The sequence below is a fragment of the Panthera tigris genome, chromosome D1 (genome assembly GCF_018350195.1).
Source record: "Panthera tigris isolate Pti1 chromosome D1, P.tigris_Pti1_mat1.1, whole genome shotgun sequence".
NCBI classification, from domain to species: domain Eukaryota; kingdom Metazoa; phylum Chordata; class Mammalia; order Carnivora; family Felidae; genus Panthera; species Panthera tigris.
Genome location: NC_056669.1, coordinates 21452246 through 21476062, shown reverse-complemented (window position 1 = coordinate 21476062; position 23817 = coordinate 21452246). Strand labels below are relative to the sequence as shown.

The window sequence follows — 23817 nt, the reverse complement described above, 5'->3', positions numbered from 1 at the left end:
ATTCCACTTAAATAAAAATCTAAAGTAGTCAAATTCATAGAAACATAAAGTAAAATCATAGTTACCAGGGGTTGCAAGGAAGAAGAAAAGTGGAATTGTTATTTAATGGATATAGAGTTTCAGATCTGCAAGTTGAAAAAGTCCAGAAATCTGTTTCACAATGCAAATATACTTAACACTCCTGAAATAGTTAAACACTTAAAAACAGTTAAGATGGTAAATTTTTTGTTACATGCTTTTTGCCACAATAAAAAGTAAACAAATTTAGCCCTAATAAAGTGTTAAATAAAACACGTTTCTACCTCTTACCTTGACAAACTTACCTTTCATAACACTGGAAGGCCAGATTCAAGTTTAGAATCCTGAGAATCTATAAGGTTCCATGCCAAAAGGTGGTAGCACAGGGAGGGCCACCCTGGTTTCCCAGGTGTCTGCCCATGGACCACAGCTTACCCCCTCTCCCTCTCATTCTCACTTACTATACAATGTGAGGCACCTACACATGCGCAGGTATAAACACCTATATTTCACATGCCCAATGGTCATCCACATCCCTTGCATACAGCTCCGGCCTGACCACCCCTGGAAGTGAACATACCAACAGTGTGGTCTGCTGTTGGAAGGATGGACCCAGGTTCTGGAAGTTGAGGAAACTTGCTCCAGGCCAAAGTCTATGTGTGATCTTTCAAGCCTGACCATAGGCAATTATTAGGCTTTTTTTGGCAGTCCTCACGGGGGAAAGCGCTAGCTGGCACCAGCTTCCTGTGGAGAAGTGGAAATACCCAACTCCAGCCCACTCTGGACAACCTATGAACTCAATGAAATATTTAAGGAAAAATTATACCAAATCTCTACAATTTATTTTATAAGATAGCGGCATTTTGTGAGGCCATCATTACTCCAATACTAAAACCAGACAAAGACTGTGCAAGAAAACAAAACAAAACAGTACTACAGACCAATATCTCTCATGAACATAGATACAAAAAAGTTTCAATGAAATATTAACCATAGAATCCAACAATATATGTAAAGAATTATACACTATGACTAGGTGGGATTTATCCCAGTTATGCAAAGATGTCAACGTTCAAAAGTCAGTTAAAGTATTTCATCCATAAGCAGACTGAAGAATAAGAATCACTTGATCCTATCAACAGGTGCAGAAAAAGCACTTGACAAGATCCAACACCCATTCCCAAAAAATAAACAAAAAACCGCTCAGTAAACTGAGAGTAGATTTATTCTCTATTCCCCTAGAAAAAAAACTTCCTGTACTTGAAAAAGAACATGTACACAAAACCCACAGGTATTATCATACTTGATGGTAAGAAAGTCAAATCTCTGCTACTAACATAAGAAACAAGGCAAGGATGTCCCCGTTATGAGTGCTTTTCAGGGTAGTAATGGTAGTCCTAGCTAATGCAGTAAAACATAAAAAAAAGTTATGCAGTTTGAGAAGGAAGAAACAAAAGTGTCTTTAATCATAGATGACATAATTGCCTACACAGAAAATCTGAAAGAATCAACCAAAAAACTCCTGGAACTAAGTAATTATGGCAAGGTGGAAGGATATAAGGTTAACATTTAAAAGTTAATTGCTTTCCTCTATATGAGCATAGACCAAGTAGAATTTGAGATGAAAAACACAATGATATTTACTTTTGCACTTCTAAAAGTGAGATCTATACGAGGAATATACAAAACTCTGATTAAATTAATCAAAGCAGAACTAAATAAATGAAGAGATAATCCATGTTCATGGACAAGAAGACTCAATATTGTCAAGATTTCTGTTTTTCTGGACTTGATCTACAGATCCAATGCAATCCCAATCAAAATTGCAGCAGGTTATTTTGTGCAAACAATATTATTTTACTGATAAACTAATTCTAAAATTTATATGGAGAGGCAAAAGACCTACTCAGAACAGAGGAAGTAGGCCTGACTTGAAAGTTGAGAACTGATCATGTTGTGACTTAGTATAAAGCTATAGTAATTAATACAGTATGATCCTGGCAGAAAAATAGACAAATCAATGGAACACAATAGAGATCCCAGAAATAAACCCAGATAATTGTAGTCAACTGATCTTTGATAAAGTGGTAAAAAAAACCACACACACACACACGCACACACACACACACACACACACACACACACACACACAAATCCTTGAGCAAAGATAGTCTTATCAAAAAGTGATGCTGGACATCAACCTGCCAAAAAATGAAGTAGAACTTACATTGCATGCAAAAATAACTCAAAATGGATCAGAAACCTAAATGTAAAATGCAAAACTATAAAACTCCTAAAGGATAACATAGGAAAATAAATACATGATCTTAGGTGTGGCAATAACTTTTTAGGTATAATATCAAAAGAACAATGTATGAAAGAAAGAATAGATAAAGCTGGAATTCATTAAAATTAAGTTTAAATAAGTAAATTTAAGTAAATTTAAATTTTCTACTCTGTAGAAAGACACTGTCAAGAGAGTGAAAAGACAAGCCCCAGTCTATAAGAAAATATTTGCAAAAGATGTATCTCATAAAGGACTGTTATCCAAAATATACAAACTTTGGATGGACCTTGAGGGCATTATCCATAGTAAGATAAATTAGAAAGATAAATACCATATGATCTAATTTATAGATGGAATCTAAGAAAGACTCCAAACTACAGATAGTAAAATGTGATTACTGAGGGATGGGAGTGGGATGATAGGACAGATGTTAAGGGTACAAACTTGTGATGTGAAGTAAATAAGCCCTAGAGACCTGTGCACTAGGTCTAGTGGATACTGACATCCACATTGTATTACAACCATCAAAATGCCAAGAGACTAGAACTCAATGATTTCAGAAGTTAAACAGAAATGATAATTATGTAACATGATGGTGGTGCTAATTATCCCTACAGTGGCAATCATAGTACATATTATAATACATCGATGTATCAAAATAACATGTTATACACCTTAAGTTTACTCAAAGTTACATGTCAAATATGTTTTTTATTAAAAAAGGAAAAAAAAGAAAAAAGGAAAAACAAAAAACAAAAAACAAAAAAAAGGAAAGAAATCATCTGATTAGAAAATGGACCAAAGACCTTACCAGACACTTCACCAAAGAAGATATACGAATGGCAAATAAGCATATAAAATATATATCATACATCATATGTCATCAGGGAAATGCTACTAAAACAACAATGAGATACAACTACACACCTATAACCAAAATAATAAACAGTGACAACAAACAGCATGTGCTGGTGAAGAATAGGAAATCTTAATTCATTGTTGGTAAGAATGGAAAATGGTTCAGCCACAGTGTGGTGGTTTCTTACAAAAGTAAACGTATTCCTATCATACAATCCAGCAACTGTGCTCCTTGGTACTTCCCCAAAGGAGTTATGTTCATAACTTCCAACACATGGAAGCAACTAAAATGTCCTTCAGTGTGTGAATGGATGAATAAGCTATGGTACATCCGCACAGTGGATTATTATTCAGTGCTAAAAGAAATGAGCTATCAAATCATGAAAAGACATGGAAGAAGGGCACCTGGGTGGCTCAGTCAGTTAAGCATCCAACTCTTGACTCAGCTCAGCTCTTATCTCAGAGTCATGGGTTCAGACCCCGCATTGGGCTCTGCACTGGGCATGAAGCCTACTTAAAAAAAAAAGCATGAAAGAACTTTAAATGCATATTAATAGTTGAAAGAAGCCAACCCTATGACAATCTGGAAGAGACAGAACTATGGAGAGAGTAGATTAATGGTTTCAGGGCTTCTAGGAGAAGGAGGGATGGACAAGTGGAACACAGAGGGTTTTAGGGCAGAGAATCTGCTCTGTATAAGACTGTAATGGTCATACATATAATGGATACATGTCATTATACATTTGTCCAAACTCATAAAATGACAACACCTAGAGTGAACCATAATGTAAACTAGGGACTTTGGGTGGTAATGATGTGTCAATGTAGGTTCATCAGTTGTAAAAAATGTATCACTTTCATAGGGGATGTTGTTAAGGAAGGAGGCTATGTATGTGTGTGGAGCAGACAGTATATGGAAAATTTCTGTACCATCTGCTCAGCTCTGCTGTGCACCTAAAACTGCTCTAAAAAATAAAGTCTATTAAAAATAGGGAAAAAAACCTGTGAGCATTTACTTTCTTGTATTAAGATCCCTTTCTGTTTGAGAAACTTAGAATTTTACATTTTTCTATGTCTGAAGGATAGATGAGGTCTTGCACAAAAATAATTAAAAATGACAAAAGACTGGTATAATTTTTGCCTAAAATAATTATAAAGACAATCATGGTGATCACTGAGTAATGTATAGAATTGTTGAATCAGTATGTTGTGCACCTGAAATTTAACATTGAACGTTATTTATACTTCAATAAAAAAAATTTAAAAACAGAATGTCCATAAATCTTTTGCCATGTCAAACTAATTGCTTAATGTTACCAATTCTTTAACATGAATCACTGATAACTTCAATGAAGTGGGGGAAGATGGGGCGCCTCGGTGGCTCAGTAGATTCAACGTCCAACTTTGGCTCAGGTCATGATCTTACCATTCATGGGTTCGAGCCCCATGTAGGGCTCTGTGCTGACAGCTTAGAGCCTGGAGCCTGCTTTGGATTCTATGTCTCTTTCTCTCCCTGCCCCTCCCCCGCTTGCGCTCTGTTTCTCTCTCAACAATTTATTTAAAAAATGGGGGAAGACATTTTGCTCCATGGCAACAGGATTTACTGAGTGAAATTGGCAGGTGATGTGAAATGTCAGGTATTTCTGGAGGAGAAAGGACTACAGGAATGTATAATATTCCTTGGCTACTTGGGAGCTGTGTGATGATACTTGAAGGAGGGGAAGTTATTTTCCAGAATTTTGAAATGGAAAGGTTTTAATTATGCTAATATCAAAACATTGTGTAAGGAGACTGTCAGCCAAGAGAGAGGGGATAATGAGTCGTGGGTTTGAATCTCAGTGTTAATTGTATCAGGTCTGTGATCTGGAGAGAGTTACTTAACCTCTTTACATCAGTTTCTTCATCTGAGAAAATGTGATAATTAAGTAAAACACTTAGTAGATTGGCTAGCATTCCATAAATGTTAGATGTGATGACGATATGATGATGGCAGTAACTGAGTGAAGGGACCATGTAAGCAATCTTGGCAGGAATAAGTAAGTGGTAACCCACATAATGAGAGAGAGAATAGAGGGAACAATCTGGTCAAAAAGAGGTTATTTGCTATTTCTTGATGACTTTCAAATTCATCTCCATTTGTCTTATGTGCTTCCAAGTGCAAATTACTATTAGTTTGGGTAATATTTTTTTCTATAGAAGGTGATAAATCAATGAACAGCTCTCTCTTAAATTCATTGCTGAAAGTTTTAAATTTATGTTATATTGTAATCAAGATAAAGAACAGGTTTACCAGAGGGTGAAGGATAAACAAAATTTTTTTAAATGATCCCAAATGGAAGAAAATATGAACTTGAAATCATATTCAAGCAGAGTAGGATATGAGAGATGTGAGAGGGAGAAAGGAAGGAGGAAAAAAATCAGTGAATAAATCCAATGAATCATGTTGAGAAGTGGTGGTTCTCCCTTCACATGTGTTTACATTTTTGGAGGGCTTCTCCCCTACACTTCTCCCAATTTTCAACCTGAGGAAGAATGATGACATTTGCATCTGAAGAAGTTTCTCCTCAGCGTTTTCTGCACGGCAGCCTTTACCTCCTTATTCCTCAAGCTGTAGATCAGGGGGTTCAGCATGGGGATCACCGTGGTGTAGAACACGGAGGCCACATTCTCCTTGGCCACAGAACTGGCCGTGGAGGGTTTTAAGTACATGAACGCTGTAGATCCATAGAACATTCCCACAGCTGCAAGGTGAGAGCTGCAAGTGCTGAAGGCTTTGGACCTCCCCTGTGTGGTGCTGATGTGGAGGATGCTGGAGAGGATGAAGACGTAGGAAACAAGGACTGTTAAGCTGGTGACTATGATGTTGAATCCAGCCAGAAAGAACACTGTCATCTCAATATGATAGGTGCTAGAGCAGGAGAGCTTTATGAGAGGGAGGATGTCACAGAAGTAATGGCTGATGAGGAGCTCACAGTAGGACAGTTTTAACATCAGGCCAGTCTCTATTGTTGCACCAATAAATCCCGTGGCATAGACCACAGACACCAGCAGGGAACACACTTGAGGAGACATGATGACATGGTAGAGCAACGGGCTGCAGATGGCGACATAGCGGTCATAGGCCATCACTGTCAACATGTAACACTCACCAATGACAAACACAAGGAAGAAGTAGAGCTGTGACATGCACCCCGCGTAGGAGATGATGTTCTTCTCTGACACAAAGTTCACCAGCATTTTCGGGGTAATGACAGAGGAGTAGCAGAGATCCACAAGGGACAGATTGCTGAGGAAGTAGTACATGGGGGTGTGAAGCTGAGCATTCAGACAAATCAGCGTGAACATGCCCAGGTTCCCTATGATGGTGACCAAGTAGATCCCAAGGAAGAGGAGGAAGAGGGGGAGCTGGAGCTCTGGCCGATTTGTCAATCCCCTGAGAATAAACTCGGTCACTGTAGAGTGATTTGCGGCAGCCATTCCCCTGTGATTGGGAGCCCTGTGGGGATGGGAGAGAAGAGCCCATGAAAGGCTATACATGAGTTTTTCTGATGAGGCTAGTCACCAGCATCCATCCTGAGTCTTAACGCTTTCTGGGTTGTCTCCTTACTCAATGTTTTCTAGGATTCAAACGATTTTGCCATGGTTTAGAGGACACGAAAATGGCAAAAAAGGGGTTACCCCTAGAGATTTTACCACTTTTATGTTCCTCAAGTACCGTGGTAATAATTACAAGTATGTTTTATTTATGGGTTTTGAGGTGAGTTTTGCCCCAGAAAGAGAATTTTGCTTGTCATTGATGAGATCACAAAATATTACCCATAAAATGAAAACATGTTGCTAATTTATCTCAAATCCAGGTAATATGAGATGATAAAGCTCTACCAATTACTGAGTGATGAAATTCAATCTCCACATTTGAGAAATAAATGGAGTTATTTTATCAATTCCTGTAGTTTAAAAAATAATAGAATACATGTGGAAATATTTTCCAAATATTTAGTTGCTGTATAAGTGTAGATTTTTGTTAAGCAGCTGGAATTTGTCCTAATTTGTCATTGAACTTGAGGTCTTAGGGTACTTAGTTCTGGTTACACACAATAATCACTTTGGGAGCTTTAAAAAATAATGATGTCAGGTTCCTACCTATACTAGTTCTGATTTATTGATCAGAATGCATTTTTTATCATTGAGCTCTACGTTTCTGGGAAGGCAGCAAAGTTCAACTAAAGAAAGTAAAAAAAAAAGTTTTTTTTAAAGTTTTGTGTTTATTGGAACTAGAATAATTTGGGACTCTTAACGGTAGAGAGCAAAACAATTTGTGTGTAAGACAGACACTTTCCCTTCTCCCCCGTTTTGCATAGCCCTAAATCCTTTATCCTTGGTGGTCAGCCCATCCTTGGCCACTTCGTGTATCCTCTAAAATAATGTGTCTTATTGCTTCACCATGTTTCTATTTCTATGTTGTTGATTTCCAAATTACTACTTATTGTTTGTTTTTAGAGTCAACCTATGATTAATGCTGAGAAAATTTTTAGCTGATGGTAATTATATGTAGATGCCCAAGAGGTTTCTTGGAAGGAATCTTGGTATTCCTTCCAAGTCAAAATGGCAGTTTAAAGCTGGTCTGGAGAAGCAACTCCTGTCATGGGGTGTTGCATCATCTTGTGATGAGTTTTCTTCATTTCTCCTTTATATCCAATAAGAAAAAGCAGAGGAAAACATAATTTATAAGAGAAGATAGTATTCTTCTTCTGATAACTTGTTTGCCAGAAGTAATTTGGTTGGCTCTGTTGAGTAATTATCAAGTGGTAAGTGTAAGCCCCTGGAAAATCACTTGCCTCACACTGGCTAAAATTTCCCAAGTTCTAAACAAGATTGATCAATAGATGAAATGATCTTAAAACAACTCTAATCCTTAGTTTTTATGATTTCAACTTATGGGTGAGTAAAAAAAAAGTTCTATGTGATTGAAGAAGATATCTATTTGTATATCTGTCTATTTATCTATGTTTTAAATCTGAAGAATTTCACAACATGGTCATAACGAATAGTTAAAAGTTAGCAAGTGGACTTGTATTTCCATACATGAAGGAAGAACTTCTACTTTGTGTTTCACCATAAACAATTAGAAAACCAGACAAGGGATATGAAACCATATTTTCCAGATAGCTGACAACAGGGAGCACTAAATTGATTCCTGAAAGGAGGGAAATAAACAGCATGAGCCAATGATTGTACCAGCTTATCTCCTGTAGGAATTTTCCATTCTATTCTCCAGGTGGGGAAAATCCAGAAAGGATAAATATTGTATTTTGAAAATGTTTCTCTCTCTTTCTTTCTTTCTTTCTTTCTTTCTTTCTTTCTTTCTTTCTTTCTTTCTTTCTTTCGAGTGAGATAGTAAGACATTGAATGTGGGGGGGCGGGGGCAAAGGGAGAGGGAGAATCTCCATCAGGCTCCATGCTCAGCACAGAGTCTGATGTGGGGCTTGATCTCACAACTGTGAGATCATGACCTGAGTCAAAATTAAGAGTTGGACGCTTAACCAACTGAGCCACCAGAGTGCCCAAATATTGTAAAATCTAGGACAAAAACTAAATAATAAAAAAAGAGCTATAGCTAATAAGCCAATAGTGGAGATAAAATCAAATCATCAACAAAACTTCAATTATTCCAAAAGAAGGCAAGAAGAAAAACAAATGGAATAAATGACAACTGAAAGAAGTAGAAAACGTATAGCAAGGATGAAAGATTTAAACTCAACCTAGTGAGGGGCGCCTGGGTGGCTCAGTCGGTTGAACATCCATCCGACTTCGGCTCAGGTCATGATCTCACGGTTCGTGAGTTTGAGCCTCGCATTGGGCTCTGTGCTGACAGCTCAGAGTCTGAAGCCTGCTTCAGATTCTGTGTCTTGCTCTCTCTGTGCCCCTCCCCTGCTCATGCTCTGTCTCTCTCTGTCTCAAAAATAAATAAAACATAAGAAAAAAAACCTAACCTAGTGATTGATAATTGCATTAAATGTTAATGGTTTAAATATACCAATTAAAATGCAGAGATTGTCAGATTGGATAAAAGGCATTACTCAATTGTATGCTTTCCCAAGAAATCCACTTAAAATATAAAGACAAAAACAGCTAAAACTAGAAGGATGGGAAAAGATGTACTGTGAAAACATCGATCAAAAGGAAGTTGGAGTGACTATATCAGCATTAAGCAAAGTAGATTTCAAAGGAAGGATTGTTAGTAAAAATAAGGAGGAACATTTCACAATGATAAAGGAATCAATTCATAATAATCCTAAATAAATTCGTGTATTAATAGTTTCAAAATACATGAACCAAAACTGACAGAACTGAAAGGAAAAATAGACAAGTCCACTATTAGTTGGAGACTGCAATATTCCTCTTTCATTAATTGATAAAAGTAGTAGAAAAATTAATAAGGACATAGGAAATATCCACAAATTGACATTTTTAGAACACTCCACCAAGAAGTAGCAGAATATCTAATCTTTTAGGTGCATATTTTGAGATAAAAACTATTCTGGGGAATAAAACAAACCATCATACCTTTAAAAGGTTGAAATCATAATGAGTATGTACCCTTCACCACAACAAATACAAACTATAAATAATCTACAGTAAGATATCTGGAAAATCTTTGAATATTTAAAAATTAAAAAGCCCACTTCTAAATAACACACAAGCCAAAAAGAAGTCACACACTAAGTTACATGTGAACTGAATGAACATGAAGACACAGTAATCAAAATTTTTAAATTCTGCCAAAAAAATGTTAATAAGGAAACTTGGCATTAAATGATTATTTTAGAACAAAAGGGAATTCTAACATCAGTAATCTATGCTCCCACCTTAATAAACTACTAAAATGATTCAGAATGAAGAAAATCATGTAGATAAGCATGGAATTCAATGCAATAAGGAAACGGATAAACAGTAAAAAGAAATCAGTGAAACTAAAGCTGGTCTTTGAAAATAGGCAAGAGACAGAGAGATGGAATCACACAGCCTATAAAGGAGCAGAAATTAGATGAGGATACTATTATTGGACTCTCAGTGAAAATACTAGAAGATAAGATAGTACTGTCTCTAAGATACAGGGGACCAGACACAGGAGAGAAGCAAAGGAAACTCTAGGTTGACAGCCATACGTCAGGTCTGGGGAGTGAGTCCAGAAAGGACAGAGGATAAAGGCCTCCAGGGGAGAAATGAAATTGGTAGACTGTCTCAAATATTTGGACATTTGGAAAATTATATTAAGGAGTACTTGACAGATACTACGGAGCATCTGAAAATATACATTTTTTTAAATGTTTATTTATTTTTGAAGAGAGCAAGGCAGAGCATGAGTGGGGGAGGGGCAGAGAGAGAGGGAGACACAGAAGCTGAAGCAGGCTCCAGCCTCTGAGCTGTCAGCACACAGCCCGACGTAGGGCTTGAACTCACGAACCTTGAGATCATGACCTGAGCTGAAGTCGGACACTTAACTGACTGAGCCACCCAGGTGCCCCTGGAGCATCTGAAAATACAAAGGAGAGATACCTAGAATTGGTCAATGATTACAATTCCGGAAAAAATTACAAGTAGTACAAATAAAGGAACAATGAAAAGTACAATATTTGGTTCTGCAGTGATGGTTCATTCTGCATGATAATAAAGTCTGCACTGCCAGAGTTCTAATACTGTTGACATTAAGCACTGAGAATAAATAATTGTATTATAACTGGGAGAATATGGAAAGGAATTGGGGTGGGGGAGCGTAAGACAAATCTGCATCTAAATAGAAGTTATGCATTCAACAAATACTTATCAATAACTATTGAGTTAGGTCCTATTATAGACTATTAATAATGTCTAAAATATCATGAAATCCTCAAAGAGCACTGCAAGCATAATAAACAAACACACAAGTAAATACCCAAGGAAACAGATACAAGATTTGAAAACTGTTTCCTCTGGACAGCAGAGCTGGGCTCAGGGATGCTTGGGGCAATAAGTGTTAGTTTTTATTATTAACCTTTGAGTAGCTTTTGGATTTTAAACTATATGCGTGCATTATTTTTAAAGATAAAAACTGATTAAAGTACTGTGTTCTCTTACATATTTTTTATTGGTGGTCTTAATACAGATCATATTTTTATGTCAAGAAGCACAACTGTGTTCATATATATATTATTTTGAGAGAAAGAGAAAGCGTGAATGGTGGAGAGGGGTAGAGAGGGAGAGAAAGAGAGAGAGCATGTTGGGGGGGGAAGAGAGATGGGGGAGAGAGAGAGAGAGAGAGAAAGAGATAGAGAATCTCAAGCAGGCTCCATGCTCTGCACAGAGCCTGAGGCGGGGCTCAACGTGGGGCTCCATCCCACGACCCTGGGGTCATGACCAGAGCCCGAAATCAAGAGTCTTACGCTCAACAGACTGAGCCACCCAGGTGCCCTGAATGTTAAAATGTTATATTTGACATTTCATGTGGTAGTTAAAGGTGTAGACTCAGAAGTCAGACAGGACTGGGTTAAATACCAACTCTGACTTTGACCATGTGATCTTAAGCAAGTTATGTGACCGTGTTACTTGTAAGCATTCTTGTCTGTAGACTGGGAATAATAATAATATGTGCCTCACAGTGCACAGTCCCTAGCATTGTAGCATTGCCTATAATAGGTGGTTAATATCTCTTAGTATTCATTAAAGCATCAGATTATAATATCAAACCATGGCCCTATTGTCTTCATAAAGATGAAATACACAAATAATGAACGTGCTATCCAAGAGGCATGACCCAGAATGTATCTAGGGTATGATATTTATAGACATTTTATCTCTGACATGCATTTCTAAGCTGAAAAAAAATTATATCCTTGCTAATTTAATTTCCTTCTCAAATAGTTACTGACATTTTTGTAAACCTTTTATTGTGTACACATTTCTTTCAGAGACTAGTCTCAGATACTATTCCTAAAAATCCTTAGGAGGATTGGGAATGTATTTAGAACAGGAATTATTATTCCCACTTTAGTAATAGGGAACTGAAGGGCTGAGATTTTAAGACTTCCTCAAAGTTCACAGAACTTACTAGTGGCGACTTGAAATTAAAAATGCATTCTGCTCTCTCTAAATCTGTGCTTTTCCTTCTCCTCTGCTTTGTCGTCTTATAGGTCTGTGAAGCTATGGCTCTAGGCAATATTTTGGCCTCACAGTATTGGGGTTCACTCTTCATTTCTTAATATGAGGAGAACACAGGAAAAGAAAAGAGGGATGCTACATTATATTATCTGTTCGCCAGGACAAGGGTCCGCAAGTTCAGCCAGATCCAGCCCACTGACTGTATTTGTTGGAAAGTTTCATTGGAACAAAGCCACACCCATTCCTCTATGCCTTGTTGATGCTGTCTTCCTGTTCAAGTGGCACAGCAGAGCAGTGGCAACAGAGATCCTATGCACTGCACAGCCTAATATCTACACTATCTGGTCCTTTCTGGAAACGTTTGCCAATCCCTCCTCTAGGAAACTGATACTCAAGAAGTTGCACAATTTACCCAAGGTTATACAATGGTAGAAAGTAGAACTGGCCTAGAACCCAGGATTTGTGACCATCTGTCTGTTGTCCTCCACCATGCCATGCTGTCTTTCTGTGGCACTTCACTTTACTTTTATATTTAAGTAAACTTAATTTAATACATTAAGGCCAAGAAGGGGTATTATTGCTATATTACCAGAATCTCTTTTTAAATTACAAAATATATTTGCATTGTAAGAAAGTAAACATACAGACAGGCAAAAATAATTATATTCCAACTACCAAGAATCTAAAATTGTAATGTGTATTCTACCAGATCTTTTTTATGCATGTATGCATTTATATACATAGGTATAAATATACATGCATTTTTAAACTCAAAGTTAGCATACCATACATTTTTTAAAAGATCTAATTGGCTTTATTAAATGATTCATGAATCAGGTAGCATCCCTTCTAGCAAGTAGAGTATATGTTGTTTTATAACCTGTTTTCTCATAGAACATTAAAAGACTTTAACTCACTTGATCAGCAATAGTAATAATATTGTGCTTGTTGTGATATTGAAGATAAGGAAGTCTGCATTATCATAAACCTTATATTTTAAATTACTGGCAGTGAGATAACTTTTTCGTCACTAATAACAGCAAGAATTTTGAACTGTGTTTTAATTTTTTAAAAAGAGATAAATTTCACTTAGATAATGACAACAGATTTAAAAGCTATCTAACATATCCCCATCCATTGAATATGACTCTCCTAAAATGATAAGAAACAGAAAATCCACTTTAAATATTTCAATACCAGGAATCGAAGTTGGGTATAAAACAGAATGTTGCTATGAGGCAGTGTTTGTTTTTGTCTCTTGAGGAGAACACCTTTTCAATTATATAGAAAACTGTGGGCAACAAAAATCTAAGTTTTATTCCTGTTATCTTCTAGCTAACATATACATGATCCACAAATTTCTTGATGTTAAAATCTTACCAGTAGTTTTATCAGGTGACCAGTTTTATCAGAAGCGCAGACTTGTTGCTAATGACAACACTGAGAATTACCTAGACAACTCTATTTCCTTTACAAGTGGGGAAAAAGCACTTTGAGAAGGGGGATATATGACTGGAAATAGTATATATATATAAAAAGCTCTGCATTACAAATGCAAATTAATGGAAGATATTTTGTTCACATCTTACATAATTGCTTTAAAATTATAATTGAATGCCTTGGGGTGCCTGGGTGGCTGAGTCGGTTAAGTGTCTGACTTCGGCTCAGGTCATGATCTCACAGTTTGTGAGTATGAGCTCCACATCGGGCTTGGTTCTGACAGCTCAGAGCGTGGAGCCTGCTTTGGATTATGTGTCTCATTCTCTCTCTGCCCTCCCTCACTTGTGTTCTGTCTCTGTCTCTCAGAAATAAATACATGTAAAAAAAAATTAAAAAAAAATTGAATACCTGGCTTGATGAAAACTGCAACACTGTTGGGTGGAAATCTTAGGTGGCACTTTGTTTTCAGCAATTAAGAAGTATCAGGAAACAGAAAGGCACCAGATTTACATCTATTTCCAGTCAAAGGGGCCAACATATTCATAAAAATGGGTCACTGAGTTGGGGAGTGTTGGGTTTATTTTTATATAGGCAGAACCTCTCCTGGGATATGGCCGCTCCAGAGACTTGGTGCTCATTGAAGGCAATTAGTCTTTGGGTTTACACTTTGTACTATGAATGACATCTCCCACGTGTGTTAATTTTTTTTCTGTTGAGGGACTTATCCTGCAGCCTGGGAAACTTGGTGCCAACTGTCAGCACTGGAACATTTTTAATTTCATCATCATCATCATCGTTATTACCATGACCACACTGATCATTACCATCAATATTATCCTCATCTTCACTAACATCATCACTTTTGTCCCTGTCACCACCAACATGGTCAGTATTTATCACTAGTTTTTTGTCGTTGTGTACCATGAGCTATATTTACATTTTTATTATAAAAAGGCTTTATTTCACATCTTTCTACACTGAACATTTCTCCAAAATCAAATTCACTGAATATGCTAAAAAAGAAACCTCTTTAATTTTAGTTAACTTTTTTTTATAAATTGAAACAGAAGGTTTCATTTTTTAAAAATAATTAACCTTATTTTGATTATTATATTTTATTTTTTCCCCAAATTTACTAAAGTATGATTGACAAGTGATTATACATATTTATGTTGTACAATATATTTTAGGTGTACAATATAAGTTGATGTATGTTTATATTGTGAAATGATCACTACAATCAAGCTGATTCACATATCCATTACCTCACATAGTTACCACTTTTGTTTTAGTGGTGATAACAGTTAAGATTTATTCTCTTAGTGGATTTCACATATACAATATATTATTATTAACAATAGCCACCATGCTGTACATTAGATCCCCAGAACTTATTCATCTTATAATTGGCTCTTTGACCAATGTCTCCTCATTTCCCTCACCCCTCAGCTCCTGGAAACCACTATTCTTAGATGTACAAGCAAATAAATATTAAATGCTACTGATGTCTGTCCAATATTTTGGTTATTTAGAGCTTTTTGTCTACCAGATTTCTTAGGAAGAGCTCATGGCAACAAGATCCCTAAGTTTTTATCAGTTAATGGCAATGTGTCTACAGCTTTTATATTTGAAGTTAGTTTGGCTATACATTAAACCATCCATGGTTCACATTTTAATTTTTTGAATATCTGAAATCTATTACTCTATTTTCTTCTTCTGTAAAGCAATGTTTGACGACAGTATGATTTCTTTTTCCTTTATGAGTTAGTTGGGTCATTTTTTTTTAACTGGGTGCCCAAAAGCCCAAAAGTGTCATTTATTAAGATAGGGAATATAGGAAGAGAAAGTTTTTGAGGAAAGGTAGTGATATAACTTTTGAATGTGTTGAATTTTTGGTGTCTGTTGGGTGTTCAGATATGAATAGAAATACAAATTTGGAAGTCAACAGCAGAGGGTGATTTCAGTCATGGGAGTGGACAAGGTCTTTTGGAGAGCATAAATAGAATGCCAAGAGGAGATTGAGGATAGAACTGTGTGGAATATCAGTATTTAGCTCTTGAAGGAAAACTGAGAAGTGGCCAGAAGTTGAAGGAAAATTAGACAGGTGATGTGTTTCAAAAGGGAAGTGTGATATAATAGAAAATATATATACTGCTCTCTGCCCCCAGTTCCTGGCACAGAACTCCTGACACCCTTGTAATTTCCTTTGTGATAGGAGTGTCCTTTGTTCCAATGAGGTATCTCTGGGTGGGCTCCTGAATAGTTCCTGGATGTGGGCTGGTCACTGGAAACACTAAGCTATGATTAGAAACTTGGAATCTTCAGCCCTGTCCTCCATTCTCTTGAGAAGGGAAAAGGGCTGAAAATGGATATAATGATCAAACATGTGATGGAACCTCCAGAAAGTCCCCCCAAAGTACAGGGTTTGGAGAGCTTTTAGGGTAGTAAACATGAGGTAGTAAAAGAGCGCTGTGCCTGAACAGGGCATGGAAGCTTGGGGGCCCTTCCCACACACCTTGCCCTGAATCTCTTCCATCTGGATGTTCATCTGTATCCTTTAATAAACAGGTAAACTAAGTCAGTGTTTCCCTGAGCTCTGTGAGCCACTGTGGCGAATTAATCAAAGAGGATCTTTGGATCCTCTGATCTATAGTCGGTTGCTCAGAAGTATAGGTGATAACCTGGGCTTGTGACTGGCATCTGAAGAATGTGTGTTGGGGGGGTGGGGGCAGGGTCTGGAGCAGTTCTTGTGGGACAGAGCCGTTAACCTGTGGGATTTGACACTATCTCCCGGTAGATAGTGTCAGAATTGAGTTAAAATTGTGGGGCACCCAGCTGGTGTTGTGGAGACTTGCCTGTTCTTATGGGGAAACCACCACCACCCCACACACACATTTGGTGACCAGAAATGTCAGAAGTGAAGTGTTCTGTGTGAATAGTAAAGGAGACTCATAGGAGAAAAACACACAGTAGGGAAGAACCGGGTTTTTCCCTACATGGGAAGGAAAACACTGAGTTTTTCCATTACAGAAAGGAAAATGAATATTTCAAGACATTAGCTGCCATTGTGCTAAGTAAAATAAGATTCAAAAAGTATTCATTGAATTTAACAACATTTGATTTCATCTATTCCTTTTATAGAGGAGACATTTCCAGGAAAAGACAATTTAGTGACTTGTCCAAGAGTATATGACCAGAGCCAGATCTTTAGACTTCTAAGCTTAGCTAGGGCTTTCTCCCAGGATACCACATTGCCTCTTGATTTCACCTAGCTAGCAGAATGAAATTCCTGAAAGAAAAGTTTGTAAAATATTGGGGCACATCACTGAGTGAGTATGTGGCTTTCCTTTCCAGAGAGGTCTTTAGAAATTGCAGACAGTCTTGGGGTGCCTGGGTGGCTCAGTAAGTGGAGCATCCGACTGTTGATTTTGGTTCAGGTCATGACAGGTTGTGGGCTCGAGCCCCATGTGAGCCTGCTTAGGAATCTGTCTCTCTCTCCCTCATCCCCTCTCCCCAACTCCAGCACTCTCTCTCTCTCTCTCTCTCTCAAATAAAAACAAAAATGCAGACAGTCTTGTTAATGTTGCAAGATTACAGAGGAGTCCATGCAACAAGAGAACTTTGGTATATATATATTTTAAATGTTTATTTTTGAGAAGGGGGTGCAGAGAGAGGAGGACAGAGGATCTGAAGCAGGCTCTGCACTGACAAAACCATGAGATCATGACCTGAGCTGAAGTCAGATGCTTAACCGACTGAGCCAACCCAGTGCCCCAAGAACTTTGGTATATTACTTACTTTACATTGCTTGATTTCTTTGCACATGTAAGACAATTAATTTAATGTAACTTAATAAGTATTAGTAAATTAGGAAGGCTCTGTTACCTTAGAATAATCTCTCTGTTTCTACCCATCAGATTACATTTCTCCTTTCCACAAAATTACACTTGAAGGTTATTTTGGATTTATCCTTATTAACTCTGCCTATATTGTACTTTCTAGCACGTTGATTTCTTTTGTACCCTTTACACTCCTTGTAAATGATAGATTTTACAGTATTTGTGTATTATTTAACACAACTTTATTAAGTAGCACAACATTTCCTGGATTTAAGCCCCTTAAGAAAAAGAACTCTGTTTTGGAGAGTTTTAAGTTGCTTGGTACCTCTCAGACTAGTCTTTCTAGCAACTTCGGCCACTTAGCAAACTTTCCTTTACCAGCGTCTGCAGGAAAGGGGGAAGTTTCTTCTACAAACACCATGGCCTTGACAGGCAGAAATTTTCTGGCATTGTTGTGTAGACAGCATTATCAACATATTAAAGGCTTCAAGCTTATTTTTAGTAAACCTAACTATGTGTGGTTTAAATGACTTTTTTTGGTAGGGATAAAATGTCTGCTTATCAGAATCTCTGACCAATTATTTCAGATAGTAAAAAACTATCCCTGAAATTATGGGTTTGCCATTTGGATTTTCATTGCACTATCTTAACATGCAAGCCCATTACATTCGGCAAGTTTTTGAAAAGCATCTATAATGTATTCATCACTCTGATAGATCATGAGTGTGTTAGTGTACCCAAAAGCTATAGGATTAAGGATTTTCCCTGAAGAAGCTTTTAATCTAGTTGGGGTTTTGGGAATAGAATCTTGAAATAATGAATAGTGTAAGGCCGTATTAGACTAAGCACAGTCAGAGTAACATGGAAAAATAATGAATAGACTTGCAAGGCAATGACTTAATTTGAGATTGTTTCTCACTTCTTTTTTCCTTGCACCCTTGGTAACATTATTTACCCCTTACTCTTAAAATTTTCTCTACCTTGACCTCTGTGACATTTTATAAAGGCAACTAATGTTTACTAAATGAATATTCATGGGAGTATAATTCAATCTTCACAAATATCTGCAAGTTTGGTATTATCATTATGATTTTTAGATCAAGACACTGAGTATTAATTAGGTTAGGTAAGTCCTCAAGTTCACCCAGGAAATAAGGAATACACTTGGGGTTTAATTCTAGGTTTGTTTTCTCCAGTTCTTGCTCTTAATTGCTATGCTTGCTGTTTTTTTGACATTTCTGTTGGTCAGTGTCCTTCTCCCCTTATTTATTGGCATTTTCACCAGGTTCACACTTTGCCCTTAACTATGCTGTCTTTAAACAGTACTCCCTGAAGCAGTGTTCCTATGTTTCCTCTATTCAATTTTTATTTTAATCTCTTATGTTAAATCTCTGATTTTCAATTTTCTTCTTCTTTCTGGTCGTTGTTTGGAAGTCCTGCCAGCATTTGATGATCTTGTCTAAAATCCAGCTCTTTACTCTTCCACCTCCTTATTTTCCCATTTCTATCATGCGCGGGGATTGGAAATTTAACCACATTTGAGGTGTGCCTCTTCTCTGTTGTTCTTTCTCAAACCATTGAGATGTGAAATCCTGTTTGGTACTTCACCATAATATCATAATATGTGGCACTGTTTATCTTTTGCTGTTTATACAGCTTATGTAAAAGTTTTAAAGTTGATTCCCTGCCTCTGGTTTCTTTCTGTTCTAGCCCATTCTGAAATTACCTTCATCCAAGGATATAGTTATTACTATTACCATAGTAAATAGCAAATTTTATTTATGTATTGAAACTCTAAAAATAATATACATATGTATCATTTAAATAATAATAATAATAATAATAATAATAATAATAATAAGCAGCAGCTTTTTGTATCTTCTTTGTGCCAGAAGGTACATCTTTTACTCATGAAAATAACACTTTGAGTTGTGGTTCTTTTCCTCATTTTAAGATTAAAAATTAGAAACTTAAGGAAGGTTGAATTTCCAAGCTCACACAGCTACTTGGATGCAGAACTACGATTTATGCTGAAGTCCACCAGATTCCAAAGTTCATGCTCTGAATACTTCTCATTTAACTGGGATATATTTCAGAGTGACAGAGAACATTGCTAATAATTGGGGGGGGGGAGGATAAGAGACATAAACTGGGACTTAGAGCAACCAGGACTTAGAACAACTTTATCAATTCTATTCTCTACTTTCTCACCGTTGGTTATACTCAGATAAGTAATGAAGAGGTTGAGAGAACATCTACTTTTGGAGGAAGGGACATATGCTTATGTAGTCGATGAGCTCAGAGATGACCACAGGACAGTCTCTTGAAATATCCAAAAAAAAAAAAATCCTATTGGGTACCCAGGAAAGGACCTTAACAGAGCATTGAAAAATAAAGACACAAATTTGAGAGCCATATATATGGTGGGATAGTGGAAGCCATGAAACAAATGAGTTCATCAAGAATTTAAGGAAGTAGGGGTTGCCTGGGTGGCTCAGTTGGTTAAGTGTCAGACTCTTGGTTTTGGCTCAGGTCATGATCTCACTATTTGTGAGTTTGAACCCCTTGTTGGGCTCTGTCCTGGCAGTGTGGAGCCTGCTTGGGATTCTCTCTCCCCCTCTCTCTGCCCCTTCCTGCTCTTGTGCTGTCTCTGTTTCTCTCAAAATAAATAAGTAAACTTAAAAAAAGAATTTAAGGAAGTAGGGGTGCCTGGGTGGCTCAGTCGGTTAAGTGTCCAGCTTTGGTTCAGGTCATGATTTCATGGTTGGTGAGTTTGAGCCCCGCGTTGGACTCTGTGCTGACAGTGCAGAGCCTGCTTGAGATTCTCTCTCTGCCTCTCTCTCTGCCCCTCCTCTGATGGCTCTCTCTTTCTCTTTCAAAATAAATAAATAAACTTAAAAAATCAATTTAACAGTAACTATTAGACACATCATTACTGAAAGATGAATTTAATTCTGCTTTGTCAGAAGCTAATCAAAGCTACTTCATTCACGTGGGGTCCTCTCAGCTGCCACCTCTTCTCTCTGGACAGATTTGTGCTTCTTACCAAAGCTGGGAATCCTATGTTACATAGGGATTGGTTTGGGACCATCCTTGTGCAACCTTGATGATCTACTAGAAACCTGAGAGCCAGTGCACATGCATGAGACATATATGCAAGGGTATTTTAATGTATGTAAATCTTCACATGCTCCATAATGTTGCATTTATAATGTATAGTTTAAATTAGAAACAAATATAAGAAGGAAGCCATTTCAGAGAGTCAAGTTTCTGAAAGGCAAAAGTACTATACAAGTGGAAAAGGCAAACAACTTTTTCGTTCTCTGCTGTACTGGAACAAAGTCATCAGGTAACATGGCTTTAGAAAAGCTCTGTTGAAGATACATTTGGAAATGAGGTTGCCATGGCAACTGTCTCTGAGGCAACAAAATCCCCCTAGAGCTTTCAGAGAACCCCTAACTTCTTTGAACTTGGTTCTCAAGAAGAGCTTAATTTCATTTCATTTTAATATGAACTGCTTTTCTCTGTTTGTAACTTTTGCGCAATGGGATTGAGAACAAGGACCGGGACTCACTGGAGTTACTCTGGGATGTGTTAATTCTAAGTGTAAATCAAAAGATGTGTGTGCACACACAAACGTACACAGGCATGTGCACAGCAGTTTTAGTAGAACTTTCCTGGAGGAAGAGGAACTTCTGCCTTTGTATTTTGACTTCATAACTTCCCTAACAGGACTTTTGTCATTAACCCAGGCCCAAAAACCTATTTAATCCATTGGCACACTGAAGCTCAAATTTCCCCAGATCAAGATTTCTTTCTTGGGTATGAAATCTGTCTTCCTTATTATTATAAGGGCCCCTGGTAAGGGGTTATGAGAGCAAGCTGACACACAAAGCTTTATTAGTCTCTGTATAAGTGAAATCACTTCCCGAGAACTATTTTGACAATGTGTGCAGTAGTGGTAGTAGCCAGCAGTGGTGTCTGGAGACAAAATTGGGTGTTTTCAGTAACATACAGCAAGTACTTTGTGTTTGCTTAAGAAGCCCAGCAAGGTCCCTGACAGCTATGAAGTTTCGAGTTGGATAGATTAGAATTTGACTCAAGATTTTTGGAACCTACAAGCTGTGTGTGTTCCTCACTTTTAAAGTGGATATTTATAGGTCTAATATACAAAGCTGTTGTGAGGAATAAAGAGGTAAAATTCTTTGTGCATTGCTTTGGATCCTTCATACGAGGGTAGTGGGTTGATATGGTGTTTGGTACACAGTAAGGGCTTAATACAGGGTTGCAATTAGCATTTTTCCATGATGCTTTGCTATAATTAATAGCTTAAAAAGATGTAATCACAATGAAAAAATGTAACCACAGGTCTTTAAAAGCCACATCAAGCATTAGCAAGGGGGTAAACAAACATTTCTTCTTCCTTTGGGAAGTGGGTCTCTGGAGCAGTGATCCTGAGGGAGTCTCTGTAACTACGTCACTGAGATTAGTCTCTTGTTATCCATGGGCATTTGGAAAGGATGCTGTCTCATCCCCGGAATTTGGACAAGAGACTTGCAGCAAAGCCACAATCAAAGATCAAGTTCTTCAGCGCAGCAAGATAAATTAGAGGTTTCGCTCCTCAAAGTAGAGAAGCAGAAGCAGAGGGTCTGAGCTCTGAGTTGTCACTTGCTTTTCATCGGGGCCAGTTGAGTCTCGATGAAAGAGATGGATGAGAGCCAGTGGAGAACAGCACTGTGACTCCAAGCAGAGGAGGGTGAGTGCCTGCCTGCCCTGGTCTGTCCTCTAGCAGAGTGGGTAAAAGCTCAAACCCCAGGAGCCAGACCACCTGAGTTCACCTCCTGCTGTAACTTAGTAGCATCAGGACTTGTGCAAGTCACTTAGGTCCAGTGTCCTCATCTGTGAAATGGGGATACTCATAATGCCACACAACATTTGGAACAGTGCCAGTAAATGTTCCCATTCTTTTCTTCTCCATGTCAGCCCCTTAAGTTCCATGGTGTGTGGCTTCTCTCTCTTTGTCTCAGTGACTCTTCTTTTTCCCTTACAGACTCTCCTAGAGGAGAATGGCTGCAGATAATGCCTCCTCTGTGACAGAGTTTATCCTCGCAGGCTTAACAGATGAGCCAGAACTCCAGATGCCCCTCTTCTTCCTGTTTCTAGGTTTCTACATGGTCACTGTGGTGGGGAACCTGGGCCTGATAACCCTGATTGGGCTGAATTCTCACCTTCATATTCCCATGTACTTTTTCCTCTTCAACTTGTCCTTCATAGATTTTAGTTTCTCTACTGCCATCATCCCCAAAATGCTAATGAGTTTTGTCTCCAAGAAGAACATCATTTCCTATGCAGGGTGTATGACTCAGCTCTTTTTCTTTTGCTTTTTTGTCTTTTCTGAATCCTACATCCTGTCAGCGATGGCATATGACCGCTATGTCGCCATCTGTAAACCACTGCTGTACATGGTCACTGTGTCTTCTCAGGTGTGTTTACTCCTTTTGCTGGGTGTCTATGGGATGGGGGTTTTGGGAGCTGTGGCCCATACAGGAAATATATTATTTCTGACATTTCGTTCTGACAACCTTGTTAATCACTATATGTGTGACATCCTTCCCCTCCTTGAGCTCTCTTGCAACAGCTCTTACATAAATGTACTAATTGTCTTTATTGTTGTGACCATTGGCATTGGGGTGCCCATTGTTGCCATTTTTATATCTTATGGTTTCATTATTTCTAGTATTTTCCACATTAGCTCCACTGAAGGCAGGTCCAAGGCCTTCAGTACCTGCAGTTCTCACATAATTGCAGTTTCTCTTTTCTTTGGATCAGGAGCTTTTATGTACCTCAAGCCACCTTCTATTTTACCCCTTGACCAGGGGAAAGTGTCTTCCTTGTTCTACACCATTGTTGTGCCAATGTTCAACCCATTAATCTACAGTCTGAGGAATAAGGATGTCAAAGTTGCCCTGAGGAAAACCGTGGGCAGAATAACCTTCTCTTGAAAAAAATATTAGAAATTTAGATAAGTGATCCAAGGATTTTTTTTATTGTAGTGTTTTTATTACTATTGTTGTTATTACTTTTTTCATTGAGGACTCCAAGCACCATTGCTTTCTTTCTGTACTATATGGTAGAGGAAATTTTAATGTTTTTTCCCCAATGGATTGATTCTCCCTTACCCTAATCCCCCAATTTTTCCTTCTTTATTTTATGAAAAATAATTGCTGCAATTACAGA

General features: G+C 37.7%; 2 protein-coding genes across 2 annotated transcripts; one reads left to right on the top strand and one right to left on the bottom strand.

Moving 5' to 3' along the window:
• Window positions 1–5680: 5680 nt before the first annotated feature.
• On the bottom strand, window positions 5681–6640 carry LOC102955461 (olfactory receptor 151). The gene has a single exon (XM_007074085.3). The coding sequence runs from the start codon at window positions 6638–6640 to the stop codon at window positions 5681–5683; it is 960 nt and encodes a 319-aa protein (XP_007074147.2).
• Window positions 6641–22646: 16006 nt separating this feature from the next.
• Window positions 22647–23582, top strand: LOC102967828 (olfactory receptor 8B12-like). Its single transcript, XM_007074049.1, has one exon. The coding sequence runs from the start codon at window positions 22647–22649 to the stop codon at window positions 23580–23582; it is 936 nt and encodes a 311-aa protein (XP_007074111.1).
• The last annotated feature ends 235 nt before the right edge of the window (window positions 23583–23817 follow it).